The sequence below is a fragment of the Glossina fuscipes genome, unplaced genomic scaffold, assembly GCF_014805625.2.
Source record: "Glossina fuscipes isolate IAEA_lab_2018 unplaced genomic scaffold, Yale_Gfus_2 61, whole genome shotgun sequence".
Taxonomy (NCBI): Eukaryota; Metazoa; Arthropoda; class Insecta; order Diptera; family Glossinidae; genus Glossina; species Glossina fuscipes.
In genome coordinates this window covers 437,914-455,348 of record NW_023998433.1, presented here as the reverse complement: position 1 = coordinate 455,348, position 17,435 = coordinate 437,914, and the positions used below count along the sequence as shown (strand labels likewise).

Genomic DNA, 17,435 nt, shown 5'->3' with positions numbered 1-17,435 from the left:
TTTTTATTAAAGAAAAAACAAAGAAAAACAAATAAATAAACAATTTTTATACAAAGTTCACCGTTCCACCCAAAAATCTTATCGTTGTTTTTATTAGATATTCTTAATTTAATTATTCATTAATTTTTGTTATCTTTTTTTAGTATATTTGCTTTACTATATTTAGCATATTTTTGTTTTTTGATTTAGCAATTTATCAGAAACATTCTAGAAATCGTCTTTTCGTTGCTATTACTGTTGTCATCGTCTTTTAAAAGAGAAACTAACTATTGCGCAGTTAAAAATTTTTCAACTAAAGAGACTAAATAATACACATGCATACATATCGTACATTCATTTGCACACATGCACGCATACGCACATATACACATGTATGCATATGTATATTTATATATACACAATGGAATATACGAGTGCAAATAACAAAATAAATATTTCTAGTTAGTCAATAAGAATGAAACAAAAAAAAAAATTTGTGGTTAAGATTTGTGTTTTTTTTTTTTTTATCAAAACGACAAAAAAAGACAACACACGTCATATACAATTTAAATGATTATTTATTATGATATCTATATCTATTATCTCTTCATGAGCCCAAAATTTTATTGAAAAAAAAAAAAAACAAATTAAACTATGACACTCTATACAATTGGGTACGCGTGGTCGATTTTTTCCGCTTTTGTTTGAATATCTGCTGCAATTTATGAATAATGAGCAAAAAACAATCGTTTATTCCTTTTGAAAAACAGACGCGTTCTCTCTCAGTTCAAAGAGTACTGTGTTGGCATGTCCTTCAACCGATTTTTTTTTTCAACCAATAGCTTCATTTTTGCGGAGAGGCGAATGTGTAGAGTAGACATTAGACCGACGGACAGACAAGTTTGCTTAATTTGGTTACGAATTTGGAGTTGATCGAATATTTTGTGGGATCGCTGAAGCTTCCGTCTGCGTGTAGCAAACGGAATCCTCAATCCCTCATCCTTCGGTGATTGGTATAAAAGGCAAATAAATAAAAATCCAAATGCGAACAGATTGCCGCAAGCGAAATATGTGTTGAAAATGCGATTTGCGGAATTTCAATCTGTAAATGCTTGTCGGTTCACTATTAATGTTGATCAAATTTTTTCTATCCTCGAAATAGTTGTGAGAATCGACTGTCGGAATGGCCTTCGAAAATTTTTGAGATGTAGATAAAAATCCAAGTGCGAAGAGATTAGCACAAGCGAAATGTGTGTTGCAAGTGCGATCTGCGGAATTTCAATCTGAAGATGCTTCTCGACTAATCAATCCAGTTAAAAAATGCTCCTCGAAGTAGTCTTTTGAGTTTAAAAAATAGCTAGAAATCGCTTGGGGCTAAATCAGGCGAATCCAATGGTTGTAGAACGATATGGATTAAATTTTTAACGAAATGGTCTCGCCGAATCAATGCAGAAACGGAGTGGTCTTAGTGCTAACCGCGAATTGACACGTTTCTGACTCAAAATATCTTTTAAAATGTTGTTCACTGCTTCATTTGAAATGCGCATAGTGTCAGCAAAACTCCTAATGGCCAATCGACGGTTTTTGAGCACCGAATGTGTGACTTGTTTGACGTAACACTCATCGATAGAGTTTGATCATCCGGAACGCTCTTCGTTCTCGATCTTCTTTGAACTGTTTCTATCATTTGTAAACAATTATTTCGGACAAAATCAAAGGCTCCCTGCAACATCCTAACGGTTTTTGTACAACAAAATTCATTTCGCAAATAAAATTTAATGCAACCCGTTTGCTCAATAAAATCACGTATAGTTAAAATTAGAACAAAATACTTTTTGCGTCTTCGATAACTAAACGCAGCTGATGATATTTGTGATAGTTCTACCAATTTAGAATAAAAAATATTTTTGGCATTTGATGTACCAGCGCAATTTAACTTGAATATTGATCATAATAGCTGATCACGGTATTATTTATATATATGAAAATTTTGTCTATTGCTGGATAATATTCATTGAGAATATCGAAAATATTCATAATTTCAAAAGCTTTGATGCTAATCCCTCTCTCTTCTACAATGTATTACATGCATGTATATATAAGAATAAAGGGATTTATATAAGGATAAGGGGATTTGTATATTGAAATATTGGCGATAATGTGCTCTTAAGTGGAATTCATGGTGGAGAGAATGAAATCAATCAAATCTTAATGTTGATTAAGAAAGCAAAGATGCAATGATTATAAAGATTAAAGCGATGACAATGATGACGATGATGATTGTTGATTATAAACGAGTAAGGAAAAATGAAATTACTTAGGTTTGGTAACTCTGTTTTGTAACATTTAAAATGATGACACACCTTTCAAAAACAAACAAAAAATTAACATAAATATAATCTTAAGCTTGGTTTTTTGCAAACAAAAAGGAAAAAACAAAAAATAAGTAAATAAATAAATAAATAAATAAGTGAAAAATTGCTTTAACATAAACTATAAAGTGAAGATGTTGTTATTGTCATTGTTGCTTAAAAATATTCATGCCAAGGTGTGATAATGATGTGTAGTGTGTTGCTTACAAAACTTTATATGCGTATGCATGTATTTATGCATATGAGAGTGTGTGTGTGTTTGCACGTGTTTTTATTTGTAACTTTATAAATCACTTTTGCAAATGCTGCAAAATAATTAACAAAAGTGATTGTTTGTTTGTATGTTTGTTTTTTCCCTCTTATCTTTATATAACTCCCTACATCCGTTTTATCGTCATTGTTCAATTGTCGTGTCTATGAGACTGTTTAACTAATTGCCTCTCAATGATATGAACTTATTTGGTGGTTTAACACCTTTCTCAAGTTTTTAATTTCAAGTGAAATGTATTTTAGGCTTTGCTATTGTTGTTGTTGTTGCATCTGTATATCTGTATGTTTTCTGGGCTTCTGTGAACGTTGTTTTGTAATCTCAAACTGAAACAATACGTTTGCAATAACACCAAGAAATAAAAAATATTATATTAAAATTATGATTGCTATTATATTATTTGGTGCTATTGTGCGACTGTTACTGTTGCTGTGATTGCTCTATGATTTCATTACACTGTGTGTGAATTTTGTAAAAAGTGCAATTGCAATTACAATTATTATTTACCAGCATTCATTGTACGTTCGTTGTGTGTGTATGTGAATTGCATGCTTGCGCGAGATTGTGTACACAAAAGACTTAAGCAACAAACCTGAAGTGGATTAAAATTAAACAATCCCAGCTGCTCTTGTCAATTCATTTTGAAAGGTTCATGGTTGAGATATTAACGAGCAAACGTTTTTTATGAACGCAAAGACACAACATTTAGATGTTTTGCATGAATTTTGTAGTTGTTACAGTTGTTGTTGTTGTTGTTATTGTTGTTATTGTTGATTGGTTGTTTGGTTGGTCGGTTGGTTAGATTGTTGTCGGTTGGTTTGTTGTTTGATTGATTGGAAGGTATGTACGTAGTTGAAAGGATTTATGGGTGGTACAAACACAAAACACAATGGCACAAAACAATTGAAACGATAAAGATAAGATAAGAGAAAAAGAAAATTAAGCACAAAAACAATTCACAAGTAGGTTTTTCTTTCTTTTCTTTCTCATTTTTTCTTTTGTCTGACTTAAACAAGATATCAATTATACAAATATGTTAAAAATAAAGTACAGTTTTTTTTTGTATAACTAAAAAAATGAAAAGTGAAAGTGCCAGTTGCGTTGAAGTGAAATTTTAGGCATACATGGTACCTGTGTTAGAAAGAAACAAACAATATACATGTATATTTTTTTTCAAAACTTTTTGATCATTACTTTTAAATGGCATCTACTTATAAAGGCTAAGGTAAGAAAAATGATTTGAACTCACAAGCAAGCCTTTAGGCTTTAGCTAAAGTCAAAAATAAGTATAATTTTATTTAAAAAAATAATAGAAATTGTTCATTAAAAGACATTACTTGAAAAAGAAAATTCACTAAGCAGAAATATTAAGGAAAACGATTTGACTAGTATTGCGATTGGCTAGTTTTAGTCCAATTGGTTTATGGGAATTGATGAGCAACATTTTAAAGAAAACTAGCGGCGTTAATGGTAACGACCGGGTATCCTTGAAATGTTGAAAAAGCAAAAATGTAAACAGACAATATCAAGATTGTAAGCTTGTTTTTTCTGTGTTAGTAGAACAGAAAATGTAATCGATACAATTGAAAATAGGAATTCAGGAGACAAAAGAATATTTATTTTGTAACGACTTCTACTGGCAAAATTGATAAAGAAATGGAAAATGTTAGGGTACGTAACGATTGAATTCGATGATTTTGACCTTTCTTTGCATAAAATAACAGTATTCCATTTAATGTTATTGACTTAGTTAGCGCACGACGACGCTAGTTATAGAGGGTTCAAAATTCTTTTTCTTCTAAATTCATTACTTTTATTGTCTATTTGAAGAAATCTTCTGCCGAAGCCCAACAAACACGTTCAGTGGCTTGATGGTACTGCCCCATCATATTCCAATTGTCGGTTCTGATTTCAACGGCTTAAAAGTGGCGACACGAATTGACTGAAAATGCCATTTTTTGGCCATTTGTTGGAAGAGTTGTCCAGTATACGCTGTCGCAGCACAAATGGAATACCATTTATTCAGATCGGTGCCGCATGACTTGGCAGTGTGTTCACTGATCTGCAAAGTTGAAGAAGTGCGAAAATGGATCAGTCGATGGATCGCTTCTTGCCAAAAATATTGTAAAACGTTGTAGAAAATGATGGAAACTATTGTACCAAATTTCCACAATAAATGCCTTTTTCAAGTGCGAAAATCACCAAAATTCTTGCAACACCCAATAATATGGCTATAGCTCTTGAAAATTTGTCTCATCTTCTTCTAAATACACTTTCACAATAAAATTTAAAAAACGAATACTCAAAATTTAACTAAAATACACAGATAAAAGATATTTGACCCGGAATATTTATTAGGTCTAACTTTTTGCTATATATATATTTATCAAAAAATAATTATTTTTTTTATATCGATAAATAAAGAAACGCTTCAGCCTAACTTATATATTTAATATTCAATTCAATGGCGTGGCCATTTCGATTGCAAAAGTTCAAATCAGTCTGGTACTTTTCATTTATAAACATGAATTTAAGAGAGCTTCCTTCAATCAACGATGGTTATGATGAACTAAACCCGAGAAAGCTAATTTATTGCATTGATAATTACGGGAACTATTCCCACAAATATATGTTTGTAATTTTCTTGGAGTAGGATAGTGAAAATTCGCCTTAAAAATCGACAGCAAAAGGAAAAGAGAAGAAGGAAAGAGAGACTCGTTCGCCTTTGCTTTTCGTTTATATCCATTAAAATAAAACGAAAATATATATGTATATATATAGCAAAGCTTTTAACATAACAATAATCATGAATTTAGTACAAAACCACAAACGCGACATTTAATAGCTTAAGTAAGATAATACATTGTACTCTCAAAGCAAAAAAATAAAAATAAAAATAAAAAAAAATGAAAAAAATAAAAAGAGACCTGTTACGAAAAAAAAAACTTGTTGCACATACTTGATGTGCATATCAATTGAATACAATGAGAAAAAATGTGCATAAAATATAATCATATACAAGCACGGCCACATGTACAACGAGATATATAGACTTATGTACACTACGATATATATCATCTACTCTAATGGTATGCTATTATTGAGAAACTATATGTATGCACAATGAAAAATATATATACATACACATACACACATATATATATATATATATATATATATATATGTTTATATATGTATGTATTGTAAGTGGCTATATATATTTTTCATATGTATATATATATGTATATATATATATATATATATGCTTAAGTCTTGTGTGATAACAATCAACGTTTTACTAAATTTATAATAAGCGCTGCGTGTGACTGACTGATTATGGTCTGGCCTGGCTTGGCCTGGCACGGCTTAATTTGTTTTGCCACTGATGGCAATTTTAAAATCGTTAACTGACTAACGCAGAATTTTATATGATTTTATCATCGTTCATCACATGGTGAATACTGAGCGTGCAGTGAATTTTTTAACTTAAGATCCAACAAAACGTAAATAAAATTAAATAAATAAATTCTCTTGTCTTTTATGACGCGTTTGTATATTTAGCAATTATATATTCGAACACCAAAAACAAACTGATAGTCAGTCATATTATAACGTCATGCATAATCTTTCTTTATTGTTTTTTTTGCAAAACCATTTAACACACACACACACAATATGCATACATAAAATAAATTATTCCAAGCAAGTCTCAAAACTATTCTTCCAAAGAATGGACGGCAATACGTCTGGATTTTTTGCTTTTGTACTTATTTTCTATATTTAGCTAAAATATAATATAATAACTTAAAAAATACAAAAAAAAAAGCTATTTATTTATTCATCGCTTTTGAACTATAAGGATTTTTACAATCAATTTCTTGAATATATGATATACACATATCTACACTTGTAGTATGAAAGTACATTTTGTGTTTGTGAGGATGTATGTAAAACTCGGAGGGATTTGAGATAGGGCAATATTTTATTATATTGATTCAATTTGTCTGCCCATCTGTTCGCGTTGTTTTTCTGCGTTTAGTCCACAGTGGGCAATGCTGTAGTTGTTTTGATAAAATTTAGCACACCCACACGTCTTGGCCCAAAGCCGAGTACATTTAAAAATGGTTCGAATCGGGACACTTTTCCGATCACTTCCCATATAAAGCGTTATTTTGATAAATCGTTATACGAATAACTGTAAGGTGGTGGGCCGTGACTTGTCGTAGTGTATTTATTTATTATTTATTACAAAAATCAAAAGAAAAAAAAAAAATTATCATCAGAGCATCGCTCATAATGTGTTTAAAATTAATAGCCTTCGAATCCGATATGATCTGTTTTCTATTATTTTTTTTTTCTGTTTTAATTTTCGAGGTAGTAAACGCAATATTTTCTATTGCAAAATGAAAATCGAAGGACTAAATAAATCAGAATTTTCAATTCGAAGCAAATGGGAGCGTATGCTATCGGTTCCTGTGAAAATCGCAGATCACTTTAGCACACTAAACCCTAATTCGATTTTATGTTTAGCAAAACGATTTAAGCACAGCAAACTGTTTGCCTGAATACTCCTGCAATGCTTAGAATGGTAAGAGTTGAGGCTTCAAATTAAATTGTAGTTGTTTTGCGCTTTTATGTAAGTAATCAGGAGAAAAATATTTAGAAAAACTCTTCATTCGTTTAGGATAGACTAAATCGTAATAAAGTGAAAGCTTAAAAAATAATTATAATTATTTAAAAAACGCTTTTCTTAGTACAATATACTAAAAGAGATTTAACTGGAAAGATATATTACGTTCAATCGATTTTCATGTCTTTATTGTCGAAAGTATCTGAAACATAACTTTCTTATTTATTATACCTTATGGCCGTTATATCTATTTAATACTGTTTTTGTTTTCCGTAGATTTTTTTTTGAGTGGAGTCGCGGTTATTAGTTAAAAATTCTCATAATCACATCGTAAGCAATGAAATCCGGGACCCTTGGCGTCATTTCGGACAATTACCTTTGCATGATCTAACCTTACATAGGAATGTAGGGAAAAAAGCTCATACCGGCCCTTATATGAGAAAAACTATTATTTAAAGAGAACGACAAAAAGTGTTTTAGTCAGAGCCGCTTACTATACGTTTTCCCCTACAAGAAATATCGAGAAATTTTATTATTCTCTTTGGTTATATATCGGATCAATACTCTCTTTGGTTCCCGTTAGTGCTTGACGCCCGGAGGAACCTTAATGGATTCTATAGTACTTTGGTCACAAAACAATTCAAAATGCTCCATATTGCAATGCCCTCTACTATCTTGCGGTCAATTTTGGCCAATTGAGAATCACATGCTTCATATCTTGTGCTATATCTACACAATTCGGGCGTATTGATGAGCTATCATGTCCGAGTCTACGCAGATAACTTCGGAAGCAAATATGACCCGTTAGAGAGATAGTAGTTTACCGCACCTGGCCGTCCTTCGACCCTTTTGCTGCACTGGGAATGAGCGAGAACGTCCACGTAAGTTTTGCCTTTTTTCTTTTTTGCTATGCAAGCCGGAGATAGAAATCTTTCAAAGCCACTGCTGACTCGTATTAACGGCATGCATGATTATATCTTACGAGCGCCGGTGATTCTACATTCTATATATCTTATGTCTACTAATATATGTGTACCACTATGCCATGCAATTTGTGAGCTAAAGTTGGGAATGTCATGAAATTTTGACCCCTTTTCATTTGAAGGTTGTTCCCATCTAAAAATCATATGAATTCATCAATAGTAGCGACGTCTAAATGTTATTCCACGAATTTATTGAATGACGTGCCAGATAAACTTGTTGCTGATAGAAAAGTATTTTAAAACTAAAAAAAAGTACGAAAGTAAATAAAGTACGTAATCATTGTTACTAAAAAATTCAACATGCGTAACGGGTTTCTTCACATTTTCATTGCGAAAGCATGCATCTAGTATTAGACTGCCGATGTGCCTGGTACCGGGAAATTTCCTGCCCTATTACGTGCTTTATTCATAGCGTTAGCAATTAATTTATATATCTATAGCAGTACAAGACTTTATCTATTTTTTTCTTTTTTCGGAAAAATATAGTAATAAATATGAACAAAAAAAAATAAATAAATAAATTCAGGTACATTAACTAAAGGTATGTTATTAGATAATGTTATAAAATTTAATAACATTTCACATCCATTTGTTGCTATTTATTTCATCAATTACTTTAATTATATATATCTGGAGGTAGTATAATTTAAATAAGAAATTGTACTTTGATGTGTGTGCCCACGCAGCCCTCACGTGTAAAATTCATTTTATTTTTATTTGTCGTTGATTCCGTCATTCATTTTCAAATCCCATCCTGTAATTGAATATTTGAGGTAATAATTTGCGTTAATTAGTTATTATTTTTGTTATTCTAAATTCTCCCAAAAAAAAGTTACAAAACTAAATTTTTTTAAAATAATAAAAAATTAAAAATCAAAGACAAAAAAAAAAAAATTTCAAACATGCAAAATATGAATATTTAACATATAATAATATCGAGAAATTCGCATTATAAACAAAAAAGTTTTCTATTGTTATAAAATAAAAAGTGATAAGAAAAACTCGAAGCATAACAAGAAATTTCTATTATAATAAAAAGACACGATCGTAAATTAACATTTTAGCTGCGGAGTGGAATTTCGAAATAATGCCCGACTATGATATCTATTAGTCTATCATCAGTCTATGAGCGTAAGTAGCTTTAAAACCCTCTTACCAACTTTAAGAAAATATTAAATTTATCACTAAGTGTATCACAAGTATAGAGACATCAACTAAGGTTTTTTTTTTTTTTTTGGCTTATAATAAAAACTGAATGATCAAAGATGTTAACGTGAGGTTTCTCATATTTTAGATATTCGTCTCATGTCGTTTTTATTTCGAAAATAACTTCATCTAAGTGAGCAGATGGGGACTGCTGTGAAAATTCGGTTGTAGGGTTACAATTTTTACCCACTTTTCCATGAAAAATTGCCCTTATTTCACTATTAACGAATAATTTTCACGAGTAAGATCACTGAAAGCGTTCGTTTTTATTGGAGTGAGCCGATGCTCTAACATAAGCCCAGCGTAAAAAGCCCAATAGAGTTATACCGCATGATCTTTGTGGCAAAATCACGTATGCATTTTTGGCGACTACATTGTTGTTAAACTTCTCCCCTTGTAAAAAAGTGACGGTGATATGCATGGCATGCATGGCATGTTGCACTGTTTTTTTTTTTGTTTTTGAAGCGGCATATTGTCCAAGTCACCGTTATCTAATGTTCGCTACAAGAAAGTCAGTTATCACGATTCTCTTTTCATGTTCAGAAATGACATTTACAACTCACAACTCATACCCGCAAGTTATTAATGTACCTCTAAAAGCTCTTTCGAAACAGCAACTGAGCTTTCTTTACATCAGACGAGCAATAATCCTTGTTTACGAAGTTATTCAAGCAAATGTAAACTTCATCCCACATGTACGAAACGTAGCCGTGAGTTCACTTTTTCGTAATACGTTATAGCAATTTCTATTCTACTATATTTCACAAATAATGGCAAGACCTAAACAAAATAATGAGAAAAAATGTCCTCGAAATCTCGATCAGAAGTATTGTTGTATTTATATTACAGTCGAGCAAGGGTGACCATCAGATACCCCACCACGCTTTGCCTAGTAAGGTTTTCTTAACAGCACACCAAATATTACGCATCATCTTCATGCCAAGGCATATTTCTTTATTAACGCCCGCATATTGGACGATACCCTAAAGATCATGGCGCGATCCAAATTTCATAATCTAGAAAGTAGAACTAGATAGAAACTAAACTTTCTTTTCACGTTAGGGCTTGTTTTCCACAATAATTCCTGCCTAAAAAATATGATCTATATGAACCAAATTCCCTGCCGTTAAGATGGATCAATTTTCATCGTAAAATATTAAAAATCAAATCCTTCTTCTGAATGGCTTACTATTCATGAGACACTTTATATGAAGTGAAATTCAAGCATAACACCCACGTGATTCTCACTTAGTACACTTTATTTTTATATCGAATTACTATCGTGAACAAATTTTCATTATAAAAGATTAAGAATTAGATCTTTTTGGCATATAAGAATGAACATTTTCTGAGAATTTTTATATACGGTGATATATAAAAAATAGACCTACGTGGCCCAAATTCGATAAAGTTGATTTCAATATCAATTTACTATTATGAACCAATTTTCACTAGGAATTATTGAAAATTAAACATTTTTACCATTTTTACGTTTGCATGACAGGATGTTCAAGAGATTGCCATAGTCAAACCAAATTTTCCACATCAATTTAAAATGTCGCGACGCTATTACTCAACGACTTTTGTCGCGAAACTTTGAAAATTGCCAGTTTTTTCCATATAATGACTTCCCAAAATGCGGCGCTATGTGAGGAGTAATCGATAAAGTGCACCATTCCAATACCGTTCGTCCTTGGGTGAAGTCACCTCATTTTACCAAAAATTGCCACCTATAACTTAAACGCAAATATACGTGGGTAGACTGCAGACCGATGGACGGAGAAACAAGTTTACATCGATTCGGTATAATAAATCGTGGCTTTATATCAAGTCGTCTTGGGTGTTGCATAGATTGTGATGATTGTGATTGAAGTGATGTACCGTATCGTATAATGGAGAGCATGTTTAAAAGCAAATTTTTATTTACAAATATTTTTCTCAACATCTAACGAACTGGAGGAGGATATCAAAAATTATTAATAGTACCAATTTATTATTTATTCATTCATTTTATTATATATATTCGCACATAATGGAAAGTTTAATAATTTTATGGTTTGATAACCGGTTTTCTTATGGTTGTTAAATTATTTCTGGAAATATATTTTTTGAGAGAGAAATGTCATATATCTATATATATATATATGTATATATATATATATTTTGAGAGAGAAATGTAATATATCTTTTTTTTTATTTTTTTATTTATATTTTTTAAATAATTTTTTCTTTTTTTTTTTTTTTGAGAGGGAAATGTCATATATATATATATATATGTGTGTGTGTGTGTATTAGCCTATGTATATTTGCATTACTCTGTATTTACTTATACGTATAAATGTATAATTTTACGGCAGTGGAGTGGCCTTTTAAAGTTAATATTTTTTAGAAAAACAATAAAATTTTATTAAAAAAGTTCTGCTTTATTCAGCAACAATTAACATTTGAATAAATATTTCCAACGATAAAATGATAGATATAGATAAAAAAATTAAAGGAGAGGGCGGACTTTTCCTGCTGAAATTTATCAACTAATTTTAATTTTATTTTCTTTGAATTACGTAATAAAACTGTTCGAGTCATATTTTCACACTTGTTTTGTTTTATTATTTATTTATTTCTCTCCTTTTTTTTTAATATTCACTTCATTTACCTAACTACTAACTACCTACGTTTTGTTATGGAAACGGTTACTAATAGGTTACATAATTATTTAAAAATTTACTACATTTATGATGCATGTGATTCAATATCACGTACATTTCTCATAAAATGGCTTTGACTTTTAGAGAATTTGCAAAGAGCTTTTCAACTCAAAAACAATTAAAAACACGCTACAGTGAATGGACATACGTCCATTATCCTACAGGTACTCATATAGAAACTTTTAAAAAAGAGACGTTAGGTGCGAATTGGTCGCAAAAGTCGTTCGATGCGAACTATTTGCGATAAAGTTCGATCTCGATGCAAAAAGCGTTTGTCTAGCAAATTTCATCGAATTATCTCAAAAATTGCGCCCTATAGGCTGATCGCAATAAAATAAGACGGACATACCGACAATAAGGTAGACAAGCTTAAATCTATTCAGATAAAGATTCTAATATAAAGAAACAAAAATAAATAAATGCGATATGAATTGAATGGAAGCATTATGTCTATGGAACACTTATCTTTATATTTATCGACAAATTCTTAACAAAATTATGACGTATGATCACATCCAACTTTTGAAGAATAAAATAAAACCGTTATACTTTTTGCAATTCCTTTAATATCATTGTAAAGTTAATATATTCTCTTAATCAGTGTATTGGATTCTATTTAATTGTGGCTGATTTCTTATGCGTCCGTCGCTTAAAATTTAAAATCTAAAAATGACAAATATGTTACGATGGACCGGACCATAAATGTTCAATTCTAAATTTAAATTTTAAGGGGATTTTAATTTTTTCATAAGCAAATATGATCGAAGTTATCCGACAGCCTTTAAATGCATACCTAGTGAATTTGTTTATAAAATATATGGACAATACATAATAAATAAATAAAATATAAAACATCAAGTTGAAATTTATGATAAATATTTGCCAAAGTCGACAAATAGAAATTCGCTTTTAATCAGCTTAATTCATTACAACCGTTCGAAACCACATTACTGCTAATAGCTTTACGTGCACATTAGAAGCATAGATTCGCTTTAGCTTTTTAGTAAAGCTAATACCTAAAGTATTCGAGTTCATCAGCCTTGTTAATTGAAAATTAACTTCAATGCTCCTATCCGTCCGATCCTAAGAGCGTTTGGCTCACAAAACTCAGTCAATATAAGTTAAACTATGAATTGTTTAATCTTTTCAGAGTTGGATGCAAAAATTTGAATGTCGTTTATAATCTTATCTCCATATCAGTCTCAACACGAAACGTAAAAAAGACTCTCAACACTAATCCGTAAAAAAACACTTCACACAACTCCTAAAATACAACAGCCCGAATAGAGGCGCGACAGACAATTAGCTTTATCCTCGATATTGAAGCGTCTCTGACCTGATTGCTTTGTGCGTCGGATATTCGGAACTTTTCACTGTCCACTTTTCAGTATCAGCCATGATGCAACGGTACTTTCTCCCAAACTAAATAAAGAAAGTAACGGTTCCCATGTTTTCATTTTATTTTTGCGCAACTCTCTCGGCCGTTTGAAAGTTTCCAAGAAATATGTTGCATAAAGTTTAAAGGTAATTTTTCGAAAGTCACAGTCACATACAGTTTAACAATGGCTCACAGGCAAAGCAGCGACTTTTCTTAAGAAAACATGTATACATACACATATGTATAGATGGGAGAGTACAGAAAGTCGTACATATTGCCAAGAAGGGTCTTTAATCCGTTAAAAATTGTCAACGCTTCTAACACATACTACACGACCGTTTAAGTATACCTCGACAGGAAGGTAACGTGTCTGCATGTGTGTGTGCGTGTGTGTGTGCGCGCGCAAAAAAAAAAAAAAAATTAAAAAAAGTACTAGCGGTTTGCAGCTGTAAATCGAATGCCATTTAAATAACATTTTCATATATATCTCGAATCTCGCCCTTTATTACATTTTTTTTGTTTTAATGTGCTTCAAATTGCTTTTTTAAATAGAAAGGCGATTCGGATACTGTGAAAAAATGAAATAAAAACTTTTCTACTTTTTCACAGAGAATTTACAAAAATTTTTCATTCGGAAATAATTGATGTTTCTTAAGCTTTCGAATGCTAATTTTTTATTTTTTTTTTGAAGGTAAACAGCTAAAGACACCATAGTGGGTTGCAGTTAATCATTGAGTACCCTACATCACCCTAAAGAGAGTCATATAACGCCGTTTAAAATTAGGCGTTATAAGAGAAGTTGCTGACAAAGTGAACCAATACGAACCATTTTCAATAGCGTTCGTCGCGTCAATATTTTATAAATTTCGGACAAAAAAATAAGCGGACAAACAAGCTTAAATCGACTTAAAAAAGTTGCTCTGAATCGATCGGTATAATAACAAATGGGCCTATCCCAAGTGCTTTTGGGTGTTGCATACATCCGCGCACAATTAATACATCCTTGCACCGCAAGTGGTGTAAAGCATAACAATAGAAGCTCAGCATAAAAAAGTAACACACCCATCCACCTACATAAATAAGATAATGAATTCGTTATACATTGATTATATGGTATAGGACGTCAAATTGATTTTTAAGACTTATATTAAAAAAAAAAAATAAAAAATATTTATCAGAAACAAATCTTAATTTATATTTTAAAACAATTCAAATAAGGAAATTTATCACGGGAACAACTTTATTATGAAATTGTTCAATCTATGATGTTTGCAAATATGCATCAATCATTAATTGCGAACGGGAAGCGATCAAAATTAAGGAACTTATAATGTCCTTTATAAGGAACCGTTTATGTATAATTGTCTAAGGAGACGATCTGTTCATTTAAATAATTGGAAAGAAAAAACACTTAAATAGAACTGTGAAAGTAGTTTTTGTTCGGATTTCGTAAATTAATTCGTGAACGAGTTAAAGGGATATCATATGATTGACTTATTTCAATCAATATTTCTTCGAAAATTTTACAACAATTTCAAATTAAATTTAAAAACATATGAAAACTATTTTTTATTCTTCAGCCACTGTTTAACCTATAGACTCTATTCAAGCATAAATGAATCCCAATGTTGTTTACAATTTCTAATGAGAATAAGTGAATGGCTTTATTAAATCCGATATTATACGATCTTGATTCATATTTCAATTTTGTAAAGAAACTTTCTCTTATGGATGGATGAATGATTTTGAAAATAAATTTGATGAATAGCAAAAAAAATGCATTTTTAAACTTGTAAAATTGTGTGTAAACTTGTGTAAAATTGTTCGCGATCAAATATTTTGGCAATAAGAAAACTTCGCCGATTATCAATATTACCACGAGTACGAGATGTAAGTGAGAAAATTGATGTAACTAATTTTGATAAGCATTTTGGTAAAAAAAATTACGAAATGAAAAACATGCTTGTCGGGTTCTCTTATCGAGTGTATATATAGCATAAAATATAAAGAGAAAATCTACCATTATGTGTTATAGTTAGTTAAACATGAATAGGAAAATTTTTGAAATGATTCAATTCATTTAAACTCCTCTGACTGGCATACATACACAATACGCAGAGAAAATAAATTGATGATCCTGGATTAACCTTTTAACGAGTCCGGTCAACTACAGACAATTTCGATATTGATACGATGTGTGGAATAAAATAAATGAAAATATTATATCATTTCGTCGATAGTCACGATGCATATGTGAATCGATAATGACATATCTTTACGAAAACTGGAGGCCGATGGTACAAAAAAAAAAAAAGAAAAAAAAAGCACTTTTTTTATAAGGAATGATTTTACTTTCGTCAAAAAAATGTATCAAGCTGAGAATGTAGAGAAATGCGGTTACATGGTTTTCCTATTAATAAGTCATAGGAGATAAAATGTGTAGAAATACGGAAAGACATATGTTTTCAGCAAAACGCAGTAATATATCGCCAATGGCAAATGAAACCGCTGGCAATATGATATGCCATTAGTGGTTTCATTGTCAGGATGATGTGTATTAAAGCGTTAACGAATTCATTGCTAATGTGATAAATACTGAGATGTTTTACAGGAAGTCGCTAATAATTTGCGAGAAAAATTTAATCATCTAAAATATAATGAATAGACTGTTAAGATCACATTGACTTGATATCATATCAAGCATTTCTTGCTTGAATTTACCATATCTTAAGTATATCAGCACCCCCTTTATTATTAAGGATCTAACAGGTGTTATGTTAGGATGTTTTTACAAATTGTCCCATTATAGAAAAATAAATAAACGCCAAGGTCGAAACTCTTACACATGATTAGCCGAGTAAGCAAAGGACCGCGACTAACAACTCAATGAACGTGGCTTCAAATATCAAACGCGGTAGACTTTTCAGCACACGCGAGCATATCATCTAAGTTATCTGGCAGCCTTTAAATTCACACTTTGCAAATCTATTCACGACATATGTATGATTTCATGATTTCGATGATCACGATAATAAAGCACATTTTTTTCAAATGATATTTTGCTTATAAAAAACAAAAGATGTATATATATATATAAATCATTTTCACTAAACCAAAAATTTATAGGGTAACCATGAAACTTTTTTTCTTTTTTTTTTCATTAGGCGTGATGAGCTCAAAGCTAAACATGCAACAACGGGTTTTGTAATTGAATAAGACTTAACAATGAAAAAAAATAACTAAATAATTATAAAAATAAAGAAATATTTTTAATGTTTTTAACGTTAGTCAAGCCAGACTACTTGTGCAGAGCAATCCGTTTTTTCAAGTTTTTAACTTTATAAGAAAGAAATCAGTTTCTTTTTTACGGTTTGGTGAAAATGATTTAATTAACAATTAATAAAATTGCTAATGTAACAATCGCGACCCAGTTTTCAGAAAAAATTCAAATGTTTTTTTAAAAATACGGTTTTTGAAATAAAAATTTTTGCAGATGTTCAGCAGTATTGTCCTAAGGTCCTTGAAATATGCCTTTTCTTATAAAAATAAGAGAAAGATAAGCAAAAATATATATATGACAAATACGTACCGGTGGTGGCTCACTAGCGGTGCTATACACCTCGCTAGCGGCGTAATCGGCCTTCATTTGAACCGTAGTCATTGAAGCGTTATCCTTATCGGTCATCTAAACTTTCAAAAAATGTTTCTTTTTCCTTAATTTTTTCTTTTTTTTTTTTGTTTGTTTCTTTCTTTCTCTTTTAATTGTCACTATAGCCCGTTTCAGTTTTTGTATTTATCACAATTTTTTGTTGTTTTTTTTTTTTTCGAAAAAAACTTTTAAAAGAAAAAGTAAAAGGAATTTTTCTTCTCTTTTTTGTATACGTATATATAGATATATATAAATATATATATAT

The 17,435-nt window shown here is 30.8% G+C and overlaps 1 protein-coding gene across 3 annotated transcripts in view; it reads right to left on the bottom strand.

Moving 5' to 3' along the window:
• LOC119637872 (putative mediator of RNA polymerase II transcription subunit 26) overlaps nucleotides 1-17,332 on the bottom strand; it is a 33,350-nt gene extending 16,018 nt beyond the window's left edge. The window contains exons 1-2 of one of the 3 annotated variants that reach the window (XM_038034264.1): nucleotides 17,111-17,332; nucleotides 3,212-3,241 (exon numbers count right to left, since the gene is read on the bottom strand). In XM_038034264.1, coding sequence (XP_037890192.1) covers nucleotides 3,212-3,241; nucleotides 17,111-17,206 — 126 coding nt within the window. In that variant the 5' untranslated portion in view covers nucleotides 17,207-17,332. The remainder of the gene's footprint in view (nucleotides 1-3,211; nucleotides 3,242-17,110) is intronic. The other 2 variants (XM_038034265.1, XM_038034266.1) reach the window with 2 other exon arrangements.
• Between the last annotated feature and the right edge of the window lie 103 nt (nucleotides 17,333-17,435).